At 38.1% G+C, this 27664-nt stretch overlaps 7 protein-coding genes and 1 pseudogene across 7 annotated transcripts in view; 7 read left to right on the forward strand and 1 right to left on the reverse strand.

Annotated features, from left to right (window-relative positions):
* Window positions 1-3629, reverse strand: part of LOC104765271 (C2 domain-containing protein At1g53590-like) — a 5363-nt gene extending 1734 nt beyond the window's left edge. The window contains exons 1-11 of the mRNA XM_019241362.1: window positions 3142-3629; window positions 2956-3030; window positions 2654-2797; window positions 2388-2483; window positions 2169-2300; window positions 1930-2082; window positions 1792-1833; window positions 1638-1689; window positions 1422-1514; window positions 445-752; window positions 108-366 (exon numbers count right to left, since the gene is read on the reverse strand). Coding sequence (XP_019096907.1) covers window positions 108-366; window positions 445-752; window positions 1422-1514; window positions 1638-1689; window positions 1792-1833; window positions 1930-2082; window positions 2169-2300; window positions 2388-2483; window positions 2654-2797; window positions 2956-3030; window positions 3142-3258 — 1471 coding nt within the window. The 5' untranslated portion in view covers window positions 3259-3629. The remainder of the gene's footprint in view (window positions 1-107; window positions 367-444; window positions 753-1421; window positions 1515-1637; window positions 1690-1791; window positions 1834-1929; window positions 2083-2168; window positions 2301-2387; window positions 2484-2653; window positions 2798-2955; window positions 3031-3141) is intronic.
* On the forward strand, window positions 4458-5799 carry LOC104765273 (60S ribosomal protein L18a-like protein). Its single transcript, XM_010488959.2, has 4 exons — window positions 4458-4755; window positions 5151-5229; window positions 5359-5470; window positions 5555-5799. Exons 1-4 carry the CDS (start codon window positions 4575-4577, stop codon window positions 5615-5617), a joined length of 435 nt encoding a protein of 144 aa, XP_010487261.1. The 5' UTR covers window positions 4458-4574; the 3' UTR covers window positions 5618-5799.
* LOC104765274 (cytochrome P450 72A13-like) lies at window positions 6956-9510 on the forward strand. Its single transcript, XM_010488960.2, has 5 exons — window positions 6956-7543; window positions 7682-7899; window positions 7989-8236; window positions 8306-8678; window positions 8800-9510. Exons 1-5 carry the CDS (start codon window positions 7270-7272, stop codon window positions 9223-9225), a joined length of 1539 nt encoding a protein of 512 aa, XP_010487262.1. The 5' UTR covers window positions 6956-7269; the 3' UTR covers window positions 9226-9510.
* LOC104765275 lies at window positions 9665-11769 on the forward strand (annotated as a pseudogene).
* On the forward strand, window positions 12141-14269 carry LOC104765277 (cytochrome P450 72A13-like). The gene is made up of 5 exons (XM_019240627.1): window positions 12141-12432; window positions 12503-12720; window positions 12807-13054; window positions 13179-13548; window positions 13641-14269. The coding sequence occupies exons 1-5, from the start codon at window positions 12156-12158 to the stop codon at window positions 14064-14066; spliced, it is 1539 nt and encodes a 512-aa protein (XP_019096172.1). The 5' UTR covers window positions 12141-12155; the 3' UTR covers window positions 14067-14269.
* LOC104765276 (cytochrome P450 72A13-like) lies at window positions 14303-16383 on the forward strand. Its single transcript, XM_019240626.1, has 5 exons — window positions 14303-14665; window positions 14753-14972; window positions 15054-15301; window positions 15417-15786; window positions 15868-16383. The coding sequence occupies exons 1-5, from the start codon at window positions 14394-14396 to the stop codon at window positions 16291-16293; spliced, it is 1536 nt and encodes a 511-aa protein (XP_019096171.1). The 5' UTR covers window positions 14303-14393; the 3' UTR covers window positions 16294-16383.
* LOC104765278 (cytochrome P450 72A13-like) lies at window positions 18344-20631 on the forward strand. Its single transcript, XM_010488964.2, has 5 exons — window positions 18344-18772; window positions 18868-19085; window positions 19179-19429; window positions 19550-19919; window positions 19998-20631. The coding sequence occupies exons 1-5, from the start codon at window positions 18496-18498 to the stop codon at window positions 20421-20423; spliced, it is 1542 nt and encodes a 513-aa protein (XP_010487266.1). The 5' UTR covers window positions 18344-18495; the 3' UTR covers window positions 20424-20631.
* LOC104765279 (cytochrome P450 72A15-like) lies at window positions 21519-24551 on the forward strand. Its single transcript, XM_010488965.2, has 5 exons — window positions 21519-22792; window positions 22891-23108; window positions 23199-23446; window positions 23557-23926; window positions 24002-24551. The coding sequence occupies exons 1-5, from the start codon at window positions 22411-22413 to the stop codon at window positions 24425-24427; spliced, it is 1644 nt and encodes a 547-aa protein (XP_010487267.1). The 5' UTR covers window positions 21519-22410; the 3' UTR covers window positions 24428-24551.

The raw sequence follows: 27664 nt of genomic DNA on the forward strand, positions 1-27664 counted from the left end.
TCCCCGACCAACAGACTTCATCGGGCTCTTTCCTTCCTGATTTTCATCAGTGCTGCTGCTTTCATTTTTGGGGGATGTAGATGCAGTGGAACGGGCACTGCCAGCACCTTGTATTTGGTTATCGAGGCATCGATTCTTGCCTTTTCTTGGTTCCCAAATCTGTGAGACTTCAGTTCCTGGTTGATGTACCCATATTCCAGTCTCTTCTTGTCCTTCGATGTTAATTGGTTCCATATTATCAGGAACCCTTGGAGACTTGTCCGATACCACTGAAGAAAAGGAACCTTTATTTGTAATGTCGGAAGCAAAAGAAGCCCACATGTCTTCCTTACTTATTGTCACTCCTTCAAACGGATCATCGTTCAACTGTAAAAGGAATCAGATGCACAAGAATTGGTCATGGAAACTCTATATTTAAAGAAACTAAAAAGGATCTCAATCTACCTTTGTCTCGTTCTCAAGTACGGTTACAGCAAGATGCAGCCTCCCCATTTTGATGTTCTGAAGAGGCAACCACATATCATTTCTTTGGCCACCTCGAAACTCTGCAATGTTTACTGAACAATCGCCAAGCCTATCATCGCTAAACCGGTCCTTGTCTTGAACTTCAATGTTAAGAACATTTGGGGAGTCCCATGTGCAGATTGGTATCTTGAACTCTTCTTGCCATTTGGGAGCCAACGTTTTCCTTAGTATCTTGGTTTTGAATCTGTAAGCGCCAAGCTGCCCTTTCACATAAGGATCAGCTAAACCTGAAGCATCCAGATCCGAGCAGTTCATAAACTGTAGTTCCGACAACTAAAGCAGAGGAAAATAACTTCTGGTGAATTTCAGACTAACCATTTAGGTCTGATGGTTTAACATCAGACGCTTCAACGACTTCAACAAGAGCGTGTGCTACTGGTTCTTTCTCATCAACAAAGAACCAATTTTCTGGAACGAACACAGACAACAGAAGGTAACTCATCTGAACTGAATAATATGATGTTTTGAGGAACCAATAAAAGAAGTACAAGATAGATTTCATGAATTATGGACATCTCCTGCAATAGTTACCTCCTGACTGTGGACTAACAAATTTCTCCATATCAACTACCAGCATATTTGGCTGTAAATTAGACGACACAAGCTTCATTTAGCTGGGGTGACTGTATTGACAATGGTTTCTNCCGGTCCTTGTCTTGAACTTCAATGTTAAGAACATTTGGGGAGTCCCATGTGCAGATTGGTATCTTGAACTCTTCTTGCCATTTGGGAGCCAACGTTTTCCTTAGTATCTTGGTTTTGAATCTGTAAGCGCCAAGCTGCCCTTTCACATAAGGATCAGCTAAACCTGAAGCATCCAGATCCGAGCAGTTCATAAACTGTAGTTCCGACAACTAAAGCAGAGGAAAATAACTTCTGGTGAATTTCAGACTAACCATTTAGGTCTGATGGTTTAACATCAGACGCTTCAACGACTTCAACAAGAGCGTGTGCTACTGGTTCTTTCTCATCAACAAAGAACCAATTTTCTGGAACGAACACAGACAACAGAAGGTAACTCATCTGAACTGAATAATATGATGTTTTGAGGAACCAATAAAAGAAGTACAAGATAGATTTCATGAATTATGGACATCTCCTGCAATAGTTACCTCCTGACTGTGGACTAACAAATTTCTCCATATCAACTACCAGCATATTTGGCTGTAAATTAGACGACACAAGCTTCATTTAGCTGGGGTGACTGTATTGACAATGGTTTCTGAACTACAGGAAGAGAAAGGCGACAAACCAAAAGAATCTTACCTCAACAAGAGTCTGCTCAAATGCAACAGACAAAAGTTTGTCCTGATTGAGAAAGAAAGGAAAAGCTCAGAAAAGCTACTAGAGAGTAGTTTCTGACACTATATAAGTTTACAAGCTTATCCAGGAGTCAATACTTACTAGCCATCCTGCAATCCCTGGAAGCACAGCAACATCAAGTCCATGAGTGGTAATTGGTTTAACAGTCATTTGGAAATAAGGTGGCTCTGCAAAGCAAACACGTAAACGCCCCAGAAAAGGCCATCGACGAAGGAACTTCACTCCAATCAACACCTTCAAGAGTTAAAGGTATATATATAAAGCAAGTTACTTCATTTAAGAGTATGTGAATTTAACTACAGATAATAAAAATCCACTACCTTTCCTTCGACATGCATTCCTGTTAAATGCAACTTAGTCCACATTCCAAACCCAAGTCTCTTTCTTAGTTTCACAGCGAGTACTGCGCTCATATCATCTGCTGTGAGAAAATTCATTCCAAGTTCCAGTACCTGTATACACTCCAGTATAAGTTCCACTTTCTCTACAGATATTACAATCCAGATGTCACAAAACTGAAGTTGTGCAACTATATATACCAAGTGATCATCACCAGTAGATTCCCTAAGAACCCTTATATCAGTCAACAGAGGCGGGTTTCTTCCCAAATAGAGGTCCTGTATCACAGCTTCTTTCTGCAGAAATCATCATACCATCAATAATACTTAAGACGCTTTTTTGACTGTGAACTGTGATACAGTAAGTGGCCTTAGAACCAAAGTAGTATTCAAAATCAAAAAGAAATCGAAAAGACTCAAAAAGACATATTGATAGAAACAGAGAAATAAATTTGTATGGGGTTTACCGCGGTCCAAGGTCTATACTTGTCCAAGAACCAAGGTATGATTGGACGCAGAATCTTCTGAGATGCAATCTGTTCCATACAAATTGGCCATATCTTCTCCACAGCATGATTCAACCACCGCACTGATTCAGAATCAGATAGGACCTAACAAGAAAGGATTACCATTTAATACAAAAAGAAAGCTAAAGTCAGTATCTTCCAATACAAGATTGAGAACCCTAGTGTCTGCACTAAGAATTGGAAACAAAGCAACTTGAACAATCGAATCAATATCACAAAGGAAGAAACAAAGTAATAATTACCCTTCTCTGGTTAGCTTGCTTCCTCTCTTCAAGCTGCAATTTCTTCCTCAATATGATTACATACCGTTCATGAACCTATAACGAAACCAACCAGGATACAAAAACACAACAATCTTTTCACCCAATCCATCAAAAGAAAAACAAAAGAAACAGGTCAACTAGAGAGAGAAGAGAAAGGAACAATACCAGGTAGAGATAAATCAGAGCGAGGAAATAGAAAAAGCCGTGTGATCGATTCAAGTAAGATAGAACCCAAAGTAACAGTAACACAATCACTACGTGATGTATAACAGAACACTCCATTATTATTTATTACTCAAGAACTGAAAAAACTACTCCAAATATTCTTCTTGCTTCTTCGTTTCAAACACCAACCTCATGAAAACCAAACCATCCAAAACCAATCCATCCGAATCGAGTCGAAGAACTTCAACATGTGTGTTGTTTGGTTTAACTTAAAAGATGAAAGAAACCAAAGATAATGATTGCAGTTTCTTTTGTTTCTTTCGGTTATGGAGGATTGATTTAGTTAAAAGTAGAGAGAGAGACAGAGACAGAGACAAAAAAGACAGGGCCAACGAGAGAGACGGAGACAAAGAAAACAAAAACATTCGATCTATGCAAAAACTACTCCTCTTTGAAGCGATTTGCTCTGTTTTCTTCCGCGAAGCCAGCAAACGATGTCGTTTTCCTCCCCAAAAAATAAAAGATATTAAAAAAGAAAACATCTTCTTTGAAAAAAAGGAAACGCGTCAACCGCCTAAAAGTGTGCAAACGTGTCATACACGTGTGAGCAGACACACTGATAGTTATACTACAGTAAGCAGATCCTACCCGTTCATTTTTCTGAATGGATTGATCTGAACCGACGGCTCCACAATTTCATATGTTATTATCCTATCCACATAAACAATAATCTCATCTCTATTATTATTAGGCATAGTGTTACCATTTGCTATAATATATTGAAATAAATAAATTTATTCCACTAAAATGGTCAACAAAATAAATATGTTTTTAAATGTTTATTCAATTGTTATGGTAAACAAATGAGGTTATTTTTCTTCATCTATATTTTGTAACTATCTCACTCACTCTCTATATATAGACAACTATTAATTATGCATCCACCTCTAATCTTGTATTATTATGGTAGTTGGATTGGCTGTACATGTGCCCAGTAGTTTATCTTTGTAAAGAATCTAATTAAATTTTTTTTTTCTTTGAAGAAGAAGGTAATTGATAATAATAATATTACTATTTGAAGGGTAAAAAATGTCAATTGATAACGACGGTTAAAAATACTTAAATACAATGAATTGAATATTTTATTTTAATCTTTGCTAATTTGCGTCGGTGCTTTTGTTGCCCTGGGATTACGCGAACGGCAAAACTCAAATTAATTCTGGTTGGGAAAAATATGACTAACCACAGAAAAAGCCACGTGGCACGTGCACCTTCCCAAATTACGTAACTTTAAAGTTTAAGAAGAAGAAGAAGAAGAAGAAGAAGGAATAATATCTTTGGTTCTTGACCAAAAAAAAAAATATCTTTGGTTCTTTCACCTCTTCACACAGATCCAAATCAGAGAAAAGATCTGTGAAGAGAGAGCTAGAGAGATGACGAGCGGCGCCGTGGAAGACGATAAGAACAGATCAGTCGTGACGGATCATCAACACCACCACCAACAGCCTCCTCCTCCGTATCAAGGGGTCTCTAACTATCCTCCTCCGCCGCAGCAGCAGCAGCAGCAGTCTCCTGCCGCTGGTTTTCCTCAGCCGGCTCAGCCCTACGTCCACGGTGAGCTTCTTCTTCGTCTCTCATTATCAGGGCAGCTTTTAGATTTCGATTTTTTTCTGTGTGTATGATAAAAGTTTGGTTTTTTTTTTCTTTTTCTTGATCTGTTATTCTATTAAAGGCTCTGTTTTTATGAGTTTTGTTTGGATATTTTTGATTGCTTTTTTTTTCACTCGTTAAATCTATACGCAATGGGTTTAGAATCTGACTCTTGGATATTTCGTACGAGGCTTTGTAGTATTTTAAAGAGAATCTATCTATTGCCTCTTTATATGTTATGGTCCTATTTCGAACTGTATGTACTTTGAGATGATGATGTCAAATCCTAGTTTTCTCAAAATGATTCTTGTCATTTATTGCTACGCTTCACCATTATGCTGTTTTGGTCTTGGTCGCAGGTTATGCTGTTAATGGAAGCATGACAACAGCTGAACACCATCGCCTTCCCTGTTGTGGTATAGGCGTTGGCTGGGTGCTGTAAGTGATCTTTATCGTTTTAGTTTTTTACCTAACTACTCTTCTTATTACATTCTTGTCAATTTCTGAGATGACTAAAGCCACATATTGTAAGGCTTTTTTTTTAAATGGTTTTTTGTTTTTTTGAAGATTCATCCTTGGTTTCTTCTTCGGTGCGATCCCTTGGTACATAGGGTTCTTCCTTCTATTGTTCTCGAGAAACCTTCGTGAGAGACCAGGATATATAGCTTGCGCAATTGGAGTAAGTCCACTTTTATATTATCTTTAACTCGACATTGTCCTGGTTAATGTTAAATCAACTCTGACTATACCCATCATGTCACAGTCTGTTGTTGCTACCATTATCATCGTCATTGGAGCCGTAAGAGGATCAGGGGTCTGGTCCTGAAGTGAAGATTGTCAACACTCTGAATCCAGTGTAGACCAGTTAGGCCGTTAAGATCTTATTATCACAGAAGAAGATTGTAAATGTGTGTTTTTTTTTACTTCAAGAGCACAATGTCTATTGTCTCAAGATTGTATATGTTACCTAAAAAAGTGTTCTTCTCAAAACATTCTCTTCTCAAAACATACAACTAATGTGTGAATTACCAGAAAAAAAAAAAGTTATACATAAAGATAAGTTTTTTTTAGATGATATGAATTCAAAATCAATAAACTCCAATTCTAATAGAATTAAATATCTCCTTTATAATAAAACGGAAGTATACAATATTGTTTTGTAGACTATATAATTTTAATAAGTTGGTTACAAATAGGTTATACATTAATAATAGATTAATTGGTTATACCGAAAATCTTAAAGAGAATATTCTAAAGAATCATATTATCTAATTTACCATATTAATTTCCTTTATTAAATTATTTATCAAATAAAAAATTTTGATATCTAACTTAACATATTAATTTGTTAATTGAGTATACCATAACATCAACAAGGAGTACCATGACACAACACTTAATGGTGCAGTGGAGGCTCCACTGTGGAGCAGATGTACACTGAGATGGCTTCTCGTCATAGAGTGAGGTTCCCTTGCATTCAGATCAGCAAGACCGCAACAGTCCCTGCAAAGCTGTGCAAGAGAGAGAGCACCAAACAGTTCCACAACTCGAAGATCAAGTTCCCTCTTGTTTTCAGAAAGGTCAGACCACCAACCAGGAAGCTCAAGACTACATACAAGGCATCAAGGCCCAACCTCTTCATGTAAAACCAATCTTACATGATTATTCATATCTTTATCAACCAACAGATTAGGGTTCTAGTTCCAAGTCTGAACAAACCACCATTTTGGAGTTCATCACTTGAAGTTTTAAAATTTGCATCTTTTGAACATTTTTGTTCTAGATATTATGATACGATATTAAGGTTCACTCGTTTCCAGTTTTCTCACCAACTTTTTTTCACCAATTTTAAAACTTAGTAAGGATAGTGTTGGAGAGTTAACTGTACATAAACCTCTCCCGTTATAAATCAGTCTGTTTTAAGATGCAAACAAGCAACATTTCATCCTCAGCCTGTTCTTTGCAAATGGAGCCTTTTGGCATTTTGGCAACTAGTGTTGCACTTTTCATCAATTTTCAAAGTTTTGCTGCTTGAGGTAAGTTTGCAGAAAGTATAAAGCTACGGGAAGTGTTGGAGAGGCCATCGTATCTAATTTTGCAACTCCATAAATCGATAGATAAACAGCTCTTCATCTGCAGTCTCAGTCTGGTCTTTGCTACATGTTCTCCGGGGAGCTCTCGGCGTCTGATACACACGCGCTTATCCTTGACCAGCAAAAGAGTTGACAACACTTTTTTATTCATCATGCTCAGTGGAATCACCTTTCAAGATTTATCGATTAAAAAATTTGCCAGTGGACAAGATGGACACGACACGACGCCCCAGTTACAGACAAAAGCCCCTTCCCGGCAAAGGATTTGGACTGTAAATTGTGTCTAATCGAAACGAAACTCCAGTGATAGATCAAAAGTTTCAATCTTTATAAAAACCCCCACGGAAACTTGCGGACTCCAGCAGAGCGAGTTAGAGAATTGGAGATGCCTTTTTCATTAGTAGCAGCTTTAGTATTGGTTGTAACAGTAGTGGTACTGTGGACATGGCGGATCGTGAAGTGGGTCTGGATAAAACCAAAGATGCTTGAGAGTTGCCTGAGAAGACAGGGTCTTACCGGAACTCCTTACACACCTTTCGTCGGAGATATTAAGAGGAACGTTGATATGATGATGGAGGCGAGATCTAAACCCATCAAGTTAACCGATGATATCACCCCACGTCTCCTTCCTCTCACCTTGAAGATGCTCAATGCTCACGGTATAGTGTCTCCCTTCGCTTTCCTCTTATGGACTTGAGAGTGCTCTTTTGAGTTGGGAAGTGAAGTGTGTAGAATTGAGTTTTTGACTTAGAGAGATCTCTGTTTAGGTACTTGATTGAGTTATGTTGGTGCAACAGGAAAGACTTTCTTCATATGGATTGGACCAATTCCAACGATTGTGATAACGAATCCAGAGCAGATCAAGGAAGTATTCAATAAAGTTTACGACTTTGAGAAACCTTCTACGTTCCCTTTGATCAGATTGTTAGCAGGAGGGCTCGCGGGTTACAAGGGAGATAAGTGGGCGAGTCACAGGAGGATCATCAACCCTGCTTTTCACATCGAGAAGATCAAGGTATTGCTTCTCTCTGCTGCCTGCACCAGTTAAGAGTTAAGACTGTAATATGTTTTGATCTTTTAGTGGCCTTGTTTTTTTGGTTACAGAACATGGTCCCTGCGTTTTACCATTGTTGCAGCGAGGTTGTCTGCCAATGGGAGAAGCTATTTACAGATAAAGAATCGTCTCTTGAAGTTGATGTTTGGCCTTGGCTTGTGAATATGACTGCGGATGTGATCTCACATACTGCTTTTGGAAGCAGCTATAAAGAAGGGCAGAAGATATTTCAACTACAAGGGGAATTGGCTGAGCTCATTGCACAAGCTTTTAAGAAATTTTACATCCCTGGATCGAGGTAATATCCATTGTTTTTTTTTCTTGTTACAAACTAAAGATTTTGAGAATTTGTTTGTTTTTGGTGTAGGTTTTACCCAACAAAGAGCAATAGAAGGATGAAAGCAATAGATAGAGAAGTAAACGTAATATTGAGACGTATTGTGAGCAAAAGGGAGAAGGCGAGAGAAGCTGGAGAACCAGCAAACGATGATCTGTTGGGGATACTGCTTGAATCAAATTCAGAGGAATCTCAAGGAAATGGAATGACCGTAGAAGAAGTGATGAAAGAGTGCAAGTTGTTTTATTTCGCAGGACAAGAGACTACTTCAGTACTCTTGGTCTGGACTATGGTTTTGTTAAGCTATCACCAAGACTGGCAAGCTCGCGCACGAGATGAAGTGAGGCAAGTACTCGGTGAAAACAATCAACCTGATATGGAGTCCCTTAACAACCTTAAAGTCGTAAGTAAAAAAAAAAAACACACAACTTTCACCATCCTTTTCCATTGTAAAACTGCAATTGTAGTTTACCAAAGTCACTTGAATTTCAATTGAAAGTTTCCTTTTAATGGATTTTCAACAGATGACCATGATCTTCTATGAGGTTTTGAGGCTATACCCTCCAGTGGCTCAGCTTAAACGAGCTGTTAATAGAGAAATGAAGCTAGGAGAGCTTACCCTTCCAGCTGGAGTTCAGGTTTATTTACCAACTATTCTTGTCCAGCGCGACATCGAGCTTTGGGGTGATGATGCAGCGGATTTTAAACCTGAGCGGTTCAGAGACGGGCTCTCAAAGGCAACAAAGAATCAGGTCTCCTTCTTTCCCTTTGGATGGGGACCGAGGATTTGCATTGGTCAGAATTTTGCTATGTTGGAGGCGAAGATGGCAATGGCTTTGATTCTACAGAGTTTCTCCTTCGAGCTCTCTCCTTCTTATGTTCACGCACCTCAAACAGTCATGACCACTCGTCCGCAATTCGGAGCTCATCTCATCCTGCACAAGCTCTGATTTTCGAATTTCCAAGGTGACGTCATCAGAAGTCACTGTTCTGTAACAAAAAGATGATATAGAAAGGCTTATAGCCATAGCTTTTGAAAAATTCTATGTCTGAATCAAATAGTTATTCGATAAGGTAAAGGTCTTATTCAGTCAAAGTCTTAAAGGTCATTTTCTATTGTGGCTGCATTATTAATCTTGAAAAGTCTATACCAAGAAGCCAATTTCAATTCTACTATCCGTAGGATGTGTCTAGTCTTTTAGACAAATCTAAAACATTCGTTGAATCTTCTTGTACCCGACACTTTATCTACTTCGCACATACGTAAATTAACATGAATTTATATATCTATATATACGAAGCATTTCACATGGCAACTTACAATCAGAGAAAAGGGAAAAAAACACATATCAAAAAAACATCTAACATTTTTCGAAAAGAAGTGCATCTATGAGTGATACAGAGATATCAGCGGTAGCAGTTGCGGCTGCGATTGTGGTGGTAACTGTGGTTGCGGTTTGGATTTGGAAAGGACTAAATCTGGCTTGGCTTAGTCCAAAGAAGAATGAGGCTTATCTAAAGAGACAAGGTCTCTCTGGAACTCCTTTCACCTTTCCTGTTGGAGACGCTAGAAGGGAAGCCAGTATGGTGGAGCAAGCAAAGTCTAAACCCATCAGTCTTACAGACGATTAAACGCAACGTGTCATGCCTCTGATATTACAGACCGTTAAGGATCATGGTAAGAAACGGTTCGATTTGAACTAAAAAAAACAGATATTCTCTGTTTTTCTAATATATGAGTTGGTTAGTGTTGAAATCCTCTGTTTCTATGTTTGTTTGTTTAGGGAAGACAACTTACATGTGGATGGGACCTAAAGCGAGTGTGATTGTGACGAAACCAGAACACATCAAAGAAGTTTTTAACAGAGTTTACGATTTCCTAAAGCCACCAATGCACCCAATCGTTGAGCTTTTTGCGACTGGCGTCGCCCTGTGTGACGGAGAGAAATGGGCTAAGCATACATAGGAAGATAATAAACCCTTCTTTTCATCTAGAAAAGCTCAAGGTCATCTTTCTTACATCAATTCTCATGGCTTTGCAACTGTTACAAATCATTTGTTGACATTGCCTTTTGCTTGCTTTGCAGGTTATGATACCTGCGTTCTACGAGAGCTGCAGTGAGATGATAAGTAAATGGGAGAGAATGGTGAGCGAGCAGGGATCATCAAGTGAGATTGATATTTGGCCATACCTTGGGGATCTAACATCAGATGCCATTTCACGTACTGCGTTTAGTAGTAGCTACGAGGAAGGTAAGAGAATCTTTGAGCTTCAAGAAGAACAAGGCCGGCGACTTTTAAAAGCTCTTGAACTGGCTTTTATCCCTGGAATGAGGTACATTAAGATGACCTTTCGTGTTCTTTCATTCATTCGTTATATAGTAATCTGGAAAGATAATTTGTTCTTCTCATTGGTTTAGGTTTCTACCAACGAAGAACAACATGAGAATGTGGCAAATAAATAGGGAAGTTAAGTCAAGACTGAAAGAGATCGTCATGAAAAGACAGAGAGCTATGGAAGCAGGGGAGGCTCCAAAGAATGATCTGTTGGGGACACTCTTGGAATCGAATTCGGGAGATCACGGTATGAGTATTGAAGATGTGGTGGAAGAGTGCAGGCTGTTTCACTTTGCGGGCCACGAAACCACCGCGGTGCTGCTCGTGTGGACCATGATCATGCTGAGCCATCACACGCAATGGCAAGATCAAGCTAGAGAAGAGATCTTAGAAGTCATTGGGAAGAACAAGAAACCTAACTTTGATGCACTCTCTCGACTCAAAATAGTATAAGCACTAATCTTTGTGCATCTTTCCTATAACCGGACGATTCTAGGCCAAAATCTCAGACTAACGTTTTCTCGAAACCTTTTTGTCTTGACAGATGAGCATGATCCTTAACGAGGTGTTGAGGTTATACCCACCAGGGATACTACTTGGTCGAACCATAGAGAAAGAGACAAAGGTTGGTGAGGACATGACACTTCCAGGTTGTGCACAAGTAGTGGTTCCTGTACTTATGGTTCATCGTGATCCCGAGCTCTGGGGAGAAGATGTTCATGAGTTTAAGCCCGAAAGATTCGCTGATGGGATCTCAAAGGCCACGAAGAACCAAGTTTCGTTTCTTCCGTTTGGATGGGGACCAAGGTTCTGTCCTGGCCAGACTTTTGCTCTGATGGAAGCTAAGATGGCTCTTGTCTTGATTCTGCAGAGATTCTCATTCAAGCTGTCACCTTCGTACACTCACTCCCCTCACACGGTTCTTACACTCCATCCTCAGTTTGGTGCTCCGTTGATCTTCCACATGCTCTAAGATCGATTCACAGAGTACACAAAATTTCGAATATCCTCTGTTTTTTAACAATTATCCTATGTGTTCGCCCAAGATGATGAGTGAAAGAGCAATGAATTTTCCTATATCAAAATAACCTTCTTCATTCCAAATAACATGTACTATTATGGGAAGAGATGATATTTGGAAAACTTCTACAAAAGCATAACATATATTTATTTCCAAATTTTATCATAAAAAAAAGTCAGTGATAATCCATTATAAAATCCATGAAAGTATTATTAAATAAGAATCTATTTATTTGGGTAAACATAATTGTAGAATCCATAAAAATCTGTAAAAGATTTCAAATCTCACAACTTTAAAAACACACAAACTTACCTACACAATTCTAACTTCCCAATAAAACAACTGATCTAATTAGCCAAGGCACAAGTGAATCAAAATATTAAATATCAATTTAGTCAAAACAAAACAATTGTCCAAACCAAAACATAAACTATAAAATATTTAAGACATTAGAGGTGGTAATCTCAACATCCGTATCTTCTAAATTCTCAACCTCTCTATCTCTCTTCTCTGAGAGAGAGAATGGAGATATCAGTTGCATCGTTAACAGTTTCAGTAGCTCTAGTTGTTGTGTCGTGGTGGGTATGGAGAACTTTAAAATGGGTTTGGTTTAAACCAAAGATGCTTGAGAGTTACCTGAGAAGACAAGGTCTTCCCGGAACTTCTTACACGCCTCTTGTCGGCGACTTGAAGAGGAATGTCAACATGTTTACGGAGGCAATATCCAAACCCATCAAACTAACAGATGACATCACACCACGTGTCATGCCTCATCCCTTGCAAATGTTCAAGAATCACGGTATCCTTTTGGTTCCTCTCTGTTATGAACTGTTGCTATAGAGTATCTGATCTTTGTGTGGTTGAAACAGGAAGGTCTTTCTTTACATGGCTTGGACCAACGCCAACCATCACCATAATGGATCCTGAGCAAATCAAGGAAGTGTTCAGCAATGTTTATGATTTCCAGAAGGCACAGACGTTCCTTTTGGGAAATCTAATAGCAACTGGACTCATTAATTATGATGGTGATAAATGGGCGAAGCATCGAAGAATCATCAACCCGGCTTTCCACCTTGTGAAACTCAAGGTTTAAGGTTTTATATTTAAGTTACGAATCAGGTTTTACGTTCATTTAGTCCTGAACCAATTTGTGTCTTGTGCTTCTATGTATAGAAAATGGTACCTGCGTTCCACCAAAGCTGCAGCGATGTTGTTTGCGAATGGGACAAGTTAGTCTCGGATAAAGGGTCATCGTGTGAGGTTGACATTTGGCCTTGGCTTGTCAGTATGACTGCAGATGTGATCTCTCGTACTGCTTTTGGTAGCAACTACAAAGAAGGGCAGAGGATATTTGAACTCCAAGCAGAACTAGTACACCTCATCATACAAGCTTTTTGGAAAGTTTACATCCCTGGATATCGGTAATTAAAAACCTCAACTTGTATGGTTATAGAACTAGACTGTATTTAGTTTCACTAATGCTGCAATATATCAGAGATTGCTAACCATGTTGTGTCATATTCTCTCTGTCTTCTGTTTGTGTAGTTATCTCCCTACGAAGAGTAATAGAAGGATGAAAGCAGCAGCTGGAGAAATCCAAGTTATACTGAGAGGGATCGTTAACAAAAGGTTAAGAGCGAGAGAAGCTGGGAAAGCACCAAACGATGATTTGCTGGGTATACTTCTTGAGTCGAACTTGGGGGAAGCTAAAGGAAATGGAATGAGCACTGAGGATGTGATGGAGGAGTGCAAGTTATTCTATTTCGCCGGGCAAGAGACAACTTCGGTACTTCTTGTCTGGACAATGGTATTGTTAAGCCAACACCAAGACTGGCAGGCTCGTGCACGAGAAGAAGTGAAGCAAGTTTTTGGCGACAAAGAACCTGATACAGAAGGTCTCAACCAGCTCAAAGCTGTAAGTAAAACTAAATCATATACCTTTGGGTGACTTCAATATTTTTGTTGTGTTTAAATGATTTTGCTGAATATCTTTCCAAATTCAAACAGATGACGATGATATTATATGAGGTCCTAAGGCTATATCCTCCAGTAACTCACCTGACCCGAGCCATTCACAAAGAGATGAAGCTAGGTGACTTGACACTGCCAGGCGGTGTCCATATCAGTCTACCCGTAATGCTAGTCCAACGCGACACCAAGCTGTGGGGGAATGATGCAGGGGAGTTCAAGCCTGAGAGATTCAAAGATGGTATTTCAAAGGCAACAAAGAGCCAAGTCTCCTTCTTTCCATTTGCGTGGGGGCCAAGGATCTGCATTGGCCAGAATTTTACCCTGATGGAGGCAAAGATGGCAATGGCATTGATTCTGCTGAGATTCTCTTTCGAGCTTTCTCCTTCCTATGTTCATGCGCCTTACACCGTCGTCACCATTCACCCACAATTTGGTGCTCACCTTATCCTGCACAGGCTATAATTCTAGAACCCCTTTTGTTGTTGCTAATTAAACAAAGGAAGCAAATTCCAGATCATAATCAAATATTTTTATTAAGTGAACTCAGTATTTGTGATTTACAAAACAAGATATTTCAAAGAAAGAGTACTTTTCTTCCTCTTCTTGTCGCTTTTCACAAAGTCAAAATTTGCTTCTTCCCTATTCAATTAGTCACTACATAATAATTGTATTGTTGACATCAGGGATGATTACCACCACAACTTTTCCGAAACTCTCCTTAATATAGCCCAAGAATGGTCGCAAACTCTTTCTCTCCCTACCTCTCTCTCTCTCTCTCCGGTAGAGAAAATGGAGATATCAGTTGCATCGGTAACAGTTTCAGTAGCTGTAGTTGTTGTTTCGTTGTGGGTATGGAGAACTCTACAATGGGTTTGGTTTAAACCAAAGATGCTTGAGAGTTACCTGAGAAGACAAGGACTTTCCGGAACTCCTTACACGCTTTTTGTCGGCGATTTAAAGAGGCATTTCAGTATGTTAACCGAGGCAAAATCCAAACCCATCAAACTAACGGATGATATTACACCACGTATTGTGCCTTATCCCTTGCAAATGCTCACGGTATGCTTCATGGTTGGCTTCTTGATTCCTCTCTGTTTAGAACTGTTGTAGAAAAGGCTTCAACTTTTACATCTCTATGTGGCTTAAACAGGGAGAACTTTCTTTACATGGCTTGGACCCATACCAACCATCACCATAATGGATCCTGAACAAATCAAGGAAGTGTTCAACAAAGTTTATGATTTCCAAAAGGCGCATACGTTCCCTTTGGGCAGATTAATAGCGGCTGGACTCGTTAGTTATGATGGTGATAAATGGGCAAAACACCGAAGAATTATCAACCCAGCTTTCCACCTTGAGAAGATCAAGGTTTAAAAGTTATATCTTCCGTAGTCTTTACGTATGTATGTCTATTTGGCTCCAATTTGTGCCTTCTGCTTCTATGTATAGAATATGGTACCTGCGTTCCATCAGAGCTGCAGCGAAACTGTTGGCGAGTGGGACAAGTTAGTGTCGAACAAAGGGTCGTCCTGTGAGGTGGATGTTTGGCCTTGGCTTGTGTGTATGACTGCAGATGTGATCTCCCGTACTGCTTTTGGCAGCAGCTACAAAGAAGGTCAGAGGATATTTGAGCTCCAAGCAGAACTAGCAAAGCTCATCATACAAGCTTTTCGGAAAGCTTTCATCCCCGGATACCGGTAATGAGAAACCTCAACTTGTCTGGTTTTAATACAAGGCCTTTTAGTTTAGGGCTTGAGTAGTGCTGTTTTGAACCATGTTGTATCATATTCTCTATGTCATCTGTTCGTGTAGTTATCTCCCTACACAGAGTAACAGAAGGATGAACGCAACAGCTAGAGAAATCAAAGTTATCCTGAGAGGGATCGTTGACAAAAGGTTAAGGGCAAGAGAAGATGGGGAAGTACCAAGTGACGATTTGTTGGGTATACTTCTTGAATCGAATTTGGGGCAAACGAAAGGAAATGGAATGAGTACTGAGGAACTGATGGAGGAGTGCAAGTTGTTCTATTTCGCCGGGCAAGAGACTACATCAGTACTTCTGGTTTGGACAATGGTTCTGTTAAGCCAACACCAAGACTGGCAGGCTCGTGCACGCGAAGAAGTTAAGCAAGTCTTTGGCGTTAAAGAACCTAATACAGAAGGTCTCAACCAGCTCAAAGTTGTAAGTAAACCGAACCAAAAAAATTTAGGTGACTTTTGCTGCGTTTTGATGATTTTTGATGAATGATATGATCCCTCGCAGATGACAACGATATTATACGAAGTCCTCAGGCTATATCCTCCAGTATCCCAGCTGACCAGAGCCATTAACAAAGAGATGAAGCTAGGCGACCTGACATTACCAAGCGGTGTCCAGATCACTCTACCAATTCTGCTAGTCCAACGAGACACGGAGCTGTGGGGAAACGATGCAGGGGAGTTCAAGCCAGAGAGATTCAAAGACGGTCTCTCAAAGGCAACCAAAGGACAAGTGTCCTTCTTAGCATTTGCGTGGGGACCAAGGATATGCATAGGCCAGAACTTTGCAATGCTTGAGGCAAAGATGGCAATGGCTTTGATTCTACAGAAATTCTCATTTGAGCTTTCTCCTTCCTATGTTCATGCGCCAGACACAGTCCTCACCACTCACCCACAGTTCGGTGCTCCTCTTATCTTGCACAAGCTCTAATCCTATAACCAATTTCCTTGTGTTGCTGTCAAATAAACTTCCATATGATAGATACGATTACAAAAAACAGAATCTTTTTCTAAGTCAAAACTCGCGTCTCACAGACCCTTCTGCGCAGTGATCTCACTCAGTTGCCAATTAAAAAAGGATCGAAACTGAGTGAAGAAGATTATCCAAAATTATAAACCTTTTTGAGCATCTGTTCTTCATCAATGCCTCCTCTCTTCTGATTTCTGATCAGCAGCGGCAACGATTTTAATCTGGAGCATCCGTACCCAAAACACGTTGGAGCAATCAAAACAATGCTCCCACCAAATATGAAACAGAGTACCAAATTCTATACATAGACGGTATTCTCCAAATCGATCACTTCAGAAAACCCTAATATGAAGAACCCTCTAAGGATCGACTCCTCTAAACCCTCATACCTCGAGATACCCTAATAACATACAAATCGCGGATTCGACCGTCGGCTAAAGGTTCTGCACGACGGCGCTATGTTTAGACATGACGACGACGTTTTCTGTCTAGTTTTTATTTTTTTAACCTTTAAACTACTTTTTATCTGGGTTGCCCATCTGATCGGCTGACCCAACCCTTATCTGGTCAGGATTAAATATTAAATTAAAATTGTTTTAAATAAATTTTAATCAACTATAAAATAAAAATAAATAAAAAATGAATTATAACTTAATTTTAAAATAAATCATGTGTTAATAAAATATTCTAAAAAATATGAAATATTAACAAAAATTTTAAGTAGATTTACTCAGGCATGTATTTGTATTTTGTAGTTTAAACTTATTATCAATAGTACCTTATTATCATTTCTTTTTGTTGTTGTTGTACTTATGTAATTTAAAGTACATTTACTATACTTTACACATTTTGTTTGTTTCACATGATAATGTGGTGACTATTTACAAAATAATCATAGAAGTATAAGGTAGTTAAAGTGAAAGTATGACAATAAGATAGTTACTATTTGTTCAAAATAAAAAAAATGACAATAAGATAGTTACTAATATAGATTTATATAATTTAAATTTCAATAGCAACAATAGGATTGAGGGATTATTATGGATTTTGCCACTTTTCACTCTATTATTTTGAATCTGCCATTTTCTTCAAATATTTTAGATTTACCACTTTTAATCACTTCAAAATCTATACATTTGTTTTTTTTTTTTTTTTTTTTNAAAAACCATACTTTATAACAAATACTAAACCCTACAAAAAAATGGAAAAAAAAATCCAAAGATAATGTGTAAAATTGTGTTTAAAAATCTTGAAAAATGGCAAATCCATAAAATTTTAGCCAAAATGGCAAAATCTACAAATACCACTAAGAAAAGTGTTTTTTTTCATAATTAACTCTATGATGGATGTAGTTATTATAAAGAAATGAATAGCATACAATACTGTTTTGCTTGTAGTATTTTTTTTTTTATTACACCTATAAACTAAGTTGTATTAGTTGGACGTAGTTGCCATGTTGTAGGCAAAAGATGACAATGGCATTGATTCTACTGAGATTCTCTTTCGAACTTTCTCCTTCCGCCTTACACCGACGTCGTCACCATTCACCCACAATTCGGTGCTCATCTTATCCTACATAAGCTTTAATTCTCTATAAACCCTTTTGTTGTTGTCAATTAGGAAACAAATTCCAGATCATAAAATACAAAACAAAACAAATGTCACCAAATCACAATCTAAAAATTCATTTTTAGAAAAACAAAAAAAAAACTAACAATTCCATCAAAATATCATAAAATCTCACATAAATCTCTCAAAATCCAAATTTTTCTAAATTCCAAAGAATCTTCTAAAATTCTCAATTCAATACACCCCCTTAATTTTTTTTATTAAGTGAAGTCAGATTTTGTGTCTTACAGATTAAAACCCAAATATTTGTTTTAGTGACAAAACAGGATATTTTCAAGAGTAATATACATGGACCAATATATTTCTTCCTCTTTTTGTCGCTTTTCTCACAAAGTCTAAATTTGCTTCTTCCCCTCTTCGTGATGTTTTGACTGTGAGGCTCTCAATTATTCACTACGCATTAGTTGTATTTACGACATCAGGGATGATGTCACCACACCACATCCATATTTTCTGCAAATTTATCAACCTTTATATTCCGAGAATTGTAGTAAATTATCTTAACACTCTCTCTCTCTCTCTCTGGTAGAGAAAATGGAGATATCTGTTGCTTCGGTAACAGTTTCAGTAGCTGTAGTTGTTGTGTCGTTGTGGGTATGGAGAACTTTAGAGTGGGTTTGGTTTAAACCAAAGATGCTTGAGAGTTACCTGAGAAGACAAGGTCTTGCCGGAACTCATTACACGCCTCTTGTCGGCGATTTAAAGAGGAATTCCAGCATGTTGGCTGAGGCAAGATCCAAACCTATCAACCTAACGGATGAAATCACACCACGTGTTGTGCCTTTTCCCTTACACATGCTCAAGACTCACGGTATGCTTCTTGATTGGCTTCTCTTGATTCTTTATTTCTTCTCTGTTTACAATAGAAAAGGTTTCAACTTTTGTATCTCTGTGTGGCTGAAACAGGGAGAACTTTCTTTACATGGCTTGGACCCGTACCAGTCGTCACCATAATGGATCCTGAGCTAATCAAGGAAGTGTTCAACAAAGTTTATGATTTCCAAAAGCCGCATACGTTCCCTTTGGGCAGAATAATAGCGGCTGGACTCGTTAGCTATGATGGTGATAAATGGGCAAAATACCGAAGAATCATCAACCCGGCTTTCCACCTTGAGAAGATCAAGGTTTAAAAGCTATATTTTTTCCGTAGTCCCATGTCTAATTGCTTTATGTATGTATGTCCATTTGGCTCTGATGCCTTCTGCTTCTATGTATAGAATATGGTACCTGCCTTCCACCAGAGCTGCAGCGAGGTTGTTGGCCAATGGGACAAGTTAGTGTTGGATAAAGATGGGTCGTCCTGTGAGATGGATGTTTGGCCTTGGCTTGTGAGTATGACTGCAGATGTGATCTCCCGTACTGCTTTTGGCAGCAGCTACAAAGAAGGACAGAGGATTTTTGAGCTCCAAGCAGAACTAGCAACGCTTATCATACAAGCTTTTCGGAAAGCTTTCATCCCTGGATACAAGTAATGAGAAACCTCAACTTTGTCTGGTTTTAATACAAAGGCCTTTTAGTTTAGGGCTTGAGTAGTACTGCAATATCTATAGGAGATTCTGAACCATGTTATATCATGTTTTCGATGTAGTTATCTCCCTACAAAGGGTAATAGAAGGATGAAAGCAGCAGCTAGAGAAATCAAAGTTATAATGGGAGGGATCGTTAACAAAAGGTTAAGGGCAAGAGAAGTTGGGGAAGCACCAAGTGACGATTTGCTGGGTATACTTCTTGAATCGAATTTGGGTCAAAAGAAGGGAAATGGAATGACTACCGAGGAACTGATGGAGGAGTGCAAGCTGTTCTATTTCGCCGGGCAAGAGACCACAACAGTACTTCTGGTTTGGACAATGGTTCTGTTAAGCCAACACCAAGACTGGCAGGCTCGTGCACGTGAAGAAGTGAAGCAAGTCTTTGGCGATAAGGAACCTGATACAGAAGGCCTTAACCAGCTCAAAGTTGTAAGTAACCTGACCCAAAAACTTTCAGGTGACTTGAGTGTTTTTGATGATTTAAGCTGAAAGATTTGATCCTCACAGATGACAATGATACTATATGAGGTCCTAAGACTATATCCTCCAGTAACCCAGCTGACCCGAGCCATACACAAAGAGATGAAGCTAGGCGACCTGACATTACCAAGTGGTGTTCAGATCAGTCTACCCATTCTGCTAGTCCAACGGGACACGGAGCTGTGGGGAAACGATGCAGGGGAGTTCAAGCCAGAGAGATTCAAAGACGGTCTCTCAAAGGCAACAAAGAACCAAGTCTCCTTCTTTCCATTTGCGTGGGGACCGAGGATATGCATAGGCCAGAACTTTGCAATGCTTGAAGCAAAGATGGCAATGGCATTGATACTACAGAAGTTTTCCTTTGAGCTCTCTCCTTCATATGTTCATGCGCCTCACACAGTCATCACCATTCACCCACAGTTCGGTGCCCCTCTCATCTTGCACAAACTGTAATCCTATAACCCCATTCTGTTGCTGTCAGATAAAATATCCACACACAGATGATAAGAGTCCACATTATACACACACAAACAGAGTCTTTTTCATGTATTGAAGTCAAAACTCGCGTCTCACAGACCCTTTGCGCAGTGATTCCCGCGGAACAAACCTCAGTTGTTAAACTAAAAAACCAATATAAAGTGATCGAAACTCTTAGTGCAAATATCCAGATTTATAAACAAGGCATAAACCCTTTTGAGCATCTCTGTTCTTCATCAACAACGACTCCTCTCTTCCGATTTCTGATTAACAACGGCAACAATTTTATCTGGAGCATTTCCAAACACGTAACACCAATCAAAACAGGTCGATTACGTCGTGATTTCGCCTCAACAATGCTCCCAACGAAATCTTACAGTCTCTTAAAACAATTGAAACAGAGTACCATATTCTATACACAGAGACAATATTCTCCAAATCGATAACTTTAGAGAACCCAAAAACGAAGAACCCCCCACGGATCGACTCTCTTAAACCCCCAAACCTTGATACCCTACCCAAATCGAATTCGACCGTGGACTAAAGGTTCTCAACGACAACGACAACGACAACGACGGGCGCTGTGTTTAGACAGGACGACGTCGCCCTTCTTCTTTTTTTTTTCGTTTTCTAAAACGCTGCCGTTTTGCTTTTATCCATTCTTATCAAGTGTTTGTATAAATTCATTAATATGCTGTGGGGATTAATGATGCAATAGCTAAATGCCATGAGTTAAAAAATCATCCAAATATTTTGAAGCAATTTTTTGGTATCCATGCGAAATGATTTTGTAATTGTTTTCAGACATCATTTTTCCTTTTTGTAAAGAAATGACACTTCGATAAATCTTTTTTCGCACCAAAAAAAAAATGAGTCAAATGACTTCGAAAGATTTTGTTTTCCGACATTGTGGTAAAGGAAATGAAGAGTAAAACGCGTGGAAGGTAATGATTGACGTCAAAAAGGCGAAGACGTTCATAACCTGGCCACCACTCAAGTCATGACCAAAATAGTTTAGTTTTTTTTTTCTTTTCTCAATTGTCTTTTATTTATCTCATAAAACAAGCCAAACGAGTACAAGAAACTAAAGCCCGATAGTGATACGGGACAACAAAGCCGGCATGAACTACTCATCCGGAGCCACAAGAAGATTCTACCGCCTAACAGAAAGGCCACACTTGCAATCAACAGAAAGCGTGGAAAGAGCAGTAGACGCGGAACTACAAAACTCACAAGCAGTCGCCGAGGCAAGGGGAAAACCGCGAACAAAGAACACAAATACGACAATTAACAAGGACAAAGAGCCAGGATCGAGAATCTCATTTCCTGTCCACCTAATCTTCATCCTTAAGAGTCTAAATCTAGAACTTTGCATCCCCACTAGTCACTAGAGGTTAGCCTTACAAGAACTGACCAAGGAAGACCAAGGAGAAAACTGCTTATTCAACTAAACTAAACTAAACTAAGGGCGGTGGAGGGAGTTTAGTTATTCATCTTCTTTTTTTGGTAAAAATAGTTCTTCTTCTTGTTGTCCTTTTAACATCAACTCCAATTTTGTTTCTTACTGCTTCGTGGCATGTGACTGAAGTGGGTGAACCTCCAAGTGAAGTAAAAGATCAAAAATACACCACCGCATAAACTGTCCGAAACATATTCCAAGAATAATATTTAACCTTTATATTCCGAGAATATTTTAGCAACTTAATTATCTACGTCCTCTTCTCTCTTCTCTAGATAGTATCGGTAAATGACAAAAGAAACATCACGAAGTTGACGACGCTCGTCCCTTGCCTGCCACTGATGCGTAAAATGACTATGAGTTAGTTATGAGTTATGACCACACAGAAGTCCAAATTGCTTCTTGCGCCTTCGTGGCATGTGACTGTGAGGCAACAAGTAAAGCAAAATATCAATTAGTCACCATAAGATAATTGTCCGCAACACACAAGATATAACATCACGGATGATGTCATCACCACATTCATATCTTCTCCACAATTTTCAACCTTTATATCCCAACATTTTTCGCAAACTCTCTACCCCTCTCTCTCTTCTCTGGAAGAAAAAAATGGAGATATCAGTTGCATCGGTAACAATTTCAGTAGCTGTAGTTGTTACATCATGGTTGGTATGGAGAGCTTTACAGTGGGTTTGGTTTAAACCAAAGATGCTTGAGAGTTACCTGAGAAGACAAGGTCTTCCCGGAACTTCTTACACGCCTCTCGTCGGCGATGTGAAGAGGAATTTCAGCATGTTGACAGAGGCAAGATCAAAACCCATCAACCTAACGGATGATATCACACCACGTGTCATGCCTCATCCTTTGCAAATGCTCAAGACTCACGGTATGCTTCCTGCTAGGCATCTCTTGATTCTTCTCTGTTTACAACTGTTGCAGAGTATCTGAACTTGAAAAGGTTTCAACTTTTGTATGTTGGAACAGGAAGGACTTACTTTTCATGGTTTGGACCTGTACCAATCATCACTATAATGGATCCTGAGCAAATCAAGGAAGTGTTCAACAAAGTTTATGATTTCCAAAAGCCGCATACATTCCCTTTGGCCACGTTGATAGCTAAAGGACTTGCTAATTATGATGGTGATAAATGGGCCAAACACCGAAGAATCATTAACCCGGCTTTCCACCTTGAGAAGATCAAGGTTTAGTCACCTAGAATCAAGTTATTTAGAAAAATGTAGATGTGTGTATGTTCATTTGGCTCTAACCCAACTTTGTGCTTCTATGTTTAGAATATGGTACCTGCGTTCCACCAGAGCTGTAGCGAGGTTCTTGGCGAATGGGAGAAGTTAGTGTCGGATAAAGGGTCGTCATGTGAGGTAGACGTTTGGCCAGGACTTGTGAGTATGACTGCAGATGTGATCTCTCGTACAGCTTTTGGCAGCAGCTACAAAGAAGGACAGAGGATCTTTGAGCTCCAAGCAGAACTAGCACAGCTCATCATTCAAGCTTTCCGGAAAGCAATCATCCCTGGATTTAGGTAATCACAAGGACTTCAGAGCTTGATTCTTGATCTTTTAGTTCTGCAATCTGTTAAAGACATGAAGAACCATGCTTTCATAATCTTTGTGCCAATTTTTTCTTGTGTAGTTATCTCCCAACAAAAGGTAACAGAAGGATGAAAGCAAAAGCGAGAGAAATCCAAGTTATACTGAGAGGGATTGTTAACAAAAGGTTAAGGGCGAGAGAAGCTGGCGAAGCACCAAGTGACGACTTGTTGGGTATACTTCTTGAATCGAATTTGGGGCAAACGAAAGGAAACGGTATGAGTACTGAGGATCTAATGGAGGAGTGCAAGTTGTTCTATTTCGCCGGGCAAGAGACGACATCAGTACTTCTGGTCTGGACGATGGTTCTGTTAAGCCAACACCAAGACTGGCAGGCTCGTGCACGAGAAGAAGTGAAGCAAGTTTTTGGCGACAAAGAACCTGATGCAGAAGGTCTCAACCAGCTCAAAGTTGTAAGTAGAAACCAAATCATAAACCTTTTTAAGTGACTTTTGCTGTGTTTTGATGAATGATTTGATCTCTCGCAGATGACGATGATATTATACGAGGTCCTAAGGCTATATCCACCAGTAACACAGCTGACCAGAGCCATTCACAAAGAGATGAAGCTAGGAGACCTAACACTACCAGGCGGTGTTCAGATCAGCCTACCCATTCTGCTAGTCCAACGGGACACGGAGCTCTGGGGCAAAGATGCAGGGGAGTTCAAGCCAGAGAGATTCAAAGACGGTCTCTCGAAGGCAACAAAGAGCCAAGTCTCCTTCTTTCCTTTTGCATGGGGACCGAGGATATGCATAGGCCAGAACTTTGCAATGCTTGAAGCAAAGATGGCAATGGCTTTGATTCTACAGAAATTCTCCTTTGAGCTTTCTCCTTCATATCTTCATGCGCCTTACACAATCATCACCATCCACCCACAGTTCGGTGCTCAGCTTATCCTGCAGAAGCTCTAAAATGCTACTACGTATCCCCTTTTGTTTCTGTCAAGTGAACTTGTTATACACAGGATGAAAAGAGTTAGATCACACAATACACAAAACTGAAATCTTTTTTTTAATATATTCAAGTCAGAACTCTCATAACTCGTAGTGATTGATTCTCACTTGAACAAATCTCTGTTGTGAAACCAGTATAAAGGAAGGAAATTTAAGACTCGCCCACTATTTAAACTTCATCATTCGACGACTACTTCCTCTAATCCGGTAGAGCCGTAACCAAATATGCAAAATACTACCAATCAAACATGTTCGTTGATTTTCTCGCCTCAAACAGTGTTGTAATCGGAAGAATCTCTTGAAACTTTTGAAACAGAGCACTCAATAGAGACATATCGAGGAGGAGGACATCTGAGATATCCCCAAAATCATCTCTTCCTAGGGTTCGACTCACTAAACCCCCGACCTAGGGAAACCATAGTTTCAGAGAGATCAACGGCGAGATTTGCGGAGGTTCTTCGGTATGACGGCTTAGAATTAGGCCCAGATTTGTTCTTGTCTGTTTTGTTGGAAAGAAGTACACGTGTCACTCTCTTAGATGCTGATGTGTTAAGCTGAAGCTGAGGGAGAGAGTTAGCCTACTTTTAAAGTACACATGGATGTGGAATAAAATGATGCCTTCTGTAGTTAAAAATCATCCATGGTCCATGGAAAATAGAATATCTTGTAATTTGGTTAAAGACATTTTAATGACACTCCGATAAAATCATTACCATCAAAGAAGGAAAAATGAGTCACATGAGACTGGGAAATATTTTGTTTTCTAACATGGTGGCTAAGGCCTTGATTGGTAGTGTATATAAGTGAGCATATAGATTTTAGAAAGCCAATCATGTTTTGTTTAGAAAGCATAAAAAGAGCATAAAGGGAGCATAAAAGGTTTTTAAATGCTCTATAGCCCAATGCTCCTAAATGAAGTATTTCCCAAGCATAATGGTTTTAAAGTTATTAAAATACAATTTTATCCTCATTAATCACCTAGAGTTTACTATAAATTCACAATAATATTTTTGACCTAACCCTAAAGAAAACGCATCAGAGAAAAGTCTGCAGCAGCAAACCTCAGCAAACCTCGTAAGTTGAAAAGCAATTCTTCCATTTTTTTAATCTTATAGCCAAATTTCTTGTGTATATTCATATATGATGCAAAGGGTACGAAGATGTCTTGTTGTTTTTCTTGAAGATGATGGTTTTCATTGTTTCTCATCTATTATTACCTTTTTGTTTTTTAATGCAACGTCTCATAACATTTTTTGTCAAAGCCAGAAATATAACATATAATAATATTGTAAACAGTTTCAACATGTCGAATCAAGAAGAACGTGTGCAACCAACAAGCAAGGTATGAGTATATATGTTTTACGTACATGTTGATATTTTTTTGGTTTGTGTGGTGGTTGAGATTATGTTTTATATGTTTTTATGCTTACAAACTATTTTTCGTATGATTTGTTTCATTTATTTTAATATTCATAAGTTATTGTTTCATTTGATATTATGCTTATAAGATGTTTTAATTTGTTTTTCAAAATAAGTATTTTAAACTATTTCATTAGCAACAAAATCTATATTTGTATATTTAAAATGTCTAATTTTGTAATTTTATATCATAATGCTAACAGATGTACCAATCACATATCATTGTTAATATATTAATAGCATACAGCTTATGCAGCATACTGCTCATGCTGCATAATGCTAATGCTCCACTAACAGTTGTTCCAATCAAGGCCTAAGAAAAAAGAGTAAAACCCGTGGAATGATGGTACGAATGACGCAGAAACTTCAATTACGTGAAAACCAAATTAGTTCTTCATCTTGTTGTCGTTTTTAACACAAGTCAAATTTTGTTTCTTACTGCTACGTTGTATGCATGTGACTGTAAACTGTGTGAACCTCCAAGTAAAATATGATATCAAAAATAGTCACGACGCATAATATAATAATAGGGAAAATCACGTTTTAAACTATCAATATAACACTATAAACTTTTAAAATGATTTTAATAACACTTTAAACCTTTAAAATGATTTTACTAACACTTTAAACTTTAAAACTAATATTCACTTTTGTACTGCCATAAAAAATAACAGAATAATAATATCTGTCAACGCAAAATAGTTAAACTATGTCGATTTAATATAAATTTTAATTATTTTTAGTTTTTATAAATAAATAAAAAGATAAAAAAAATAAATTTGAGTTCATGTTTATTATAGACAAAACTTTTACGACATTATTTTTACATTATTAATCCTTTTAATAAATGGATCTTCATTGGATTCTAATTCAAATCGATTGACTTCTCATTAGAAACCAATGAATCTTCTAAATATATTGTCGTCTTCAATTTAACATTTGTCAAATGTTTTAACCTTATCTTTGATTCTTCATTTTTTCTTGCTTTGATGTATTTTTAATTTTCTTTTATCAATCGTCGTAAATAATTAAATTAAATTATATCAATTAAACAAGTATTTAAATTAACTATTTTACGTTGACGGATATTATTGTTCTGTCATCTTTCATGGCGTTACAAATAGAAAAGTTAGTTTTAAGGTTTAAAGTGTTAGTGAAATCATTTTAAAGGTTTATAGTGTTAGTGAAATTTTTTCGAGGTTTAAAGTGCTACCCAATGATACTTTGAAGGTTTAAAATGTGATTTTCTCTATAATAATATCAAGTATTTAAACCTTTAATTTATATTCCGATAATTTTTAACAAATTAGACCATCTCCACTGATCATTACTTTTAAAGATACTTTTAATTAAATACTTTTAAAGATACTTTTAATTAAAAATTAAAAATAATAATAAAGCAAACTAAAAAGTAAAATCTGTTTTCTCCATTGAACATCGGAAGAATCGTTTCTCTGAGGAATGACAGTTTATGATTGGTCAATTTTCTTTTTACAGATTTATTATTTAAATATATAATAATATTTTTACAAAATAATTAAAATACATTATTTTGAGCAACGCTCATCGTTGCTACCGATGTTGATGGTCTTAGAGCATGTCCATTGATCGTTACTTTTAAAGATACTCTCAATTAAAAATTAAAAATTATTAATGAAGCAAACTAAAAAGTAAGAAACGTTTCTCCATTGAGCATCGGAAGAATCGTTTCTCTGAAGTATGACAGTTTATGATTGGTCAATTTTCTTTTTACAGATTTATTATTTAAATATATAA

The sequence above is a fragment of the Camelina sativa genome, chromosome 19, assembly GCF_000633955.1.
Source record: "Camelina sativa cultivar DH55 chromosome 19, Cs, whole genome shotgun sequence".
In the NCBI taxonomy this organism is placed as follows: domain Eukaryota; kingdom Viridiplantae; phylum Streptophyta; class Magnoliopsida; order Brassicales; family Brassicaceae; genus Camelina; species Camelina sativa.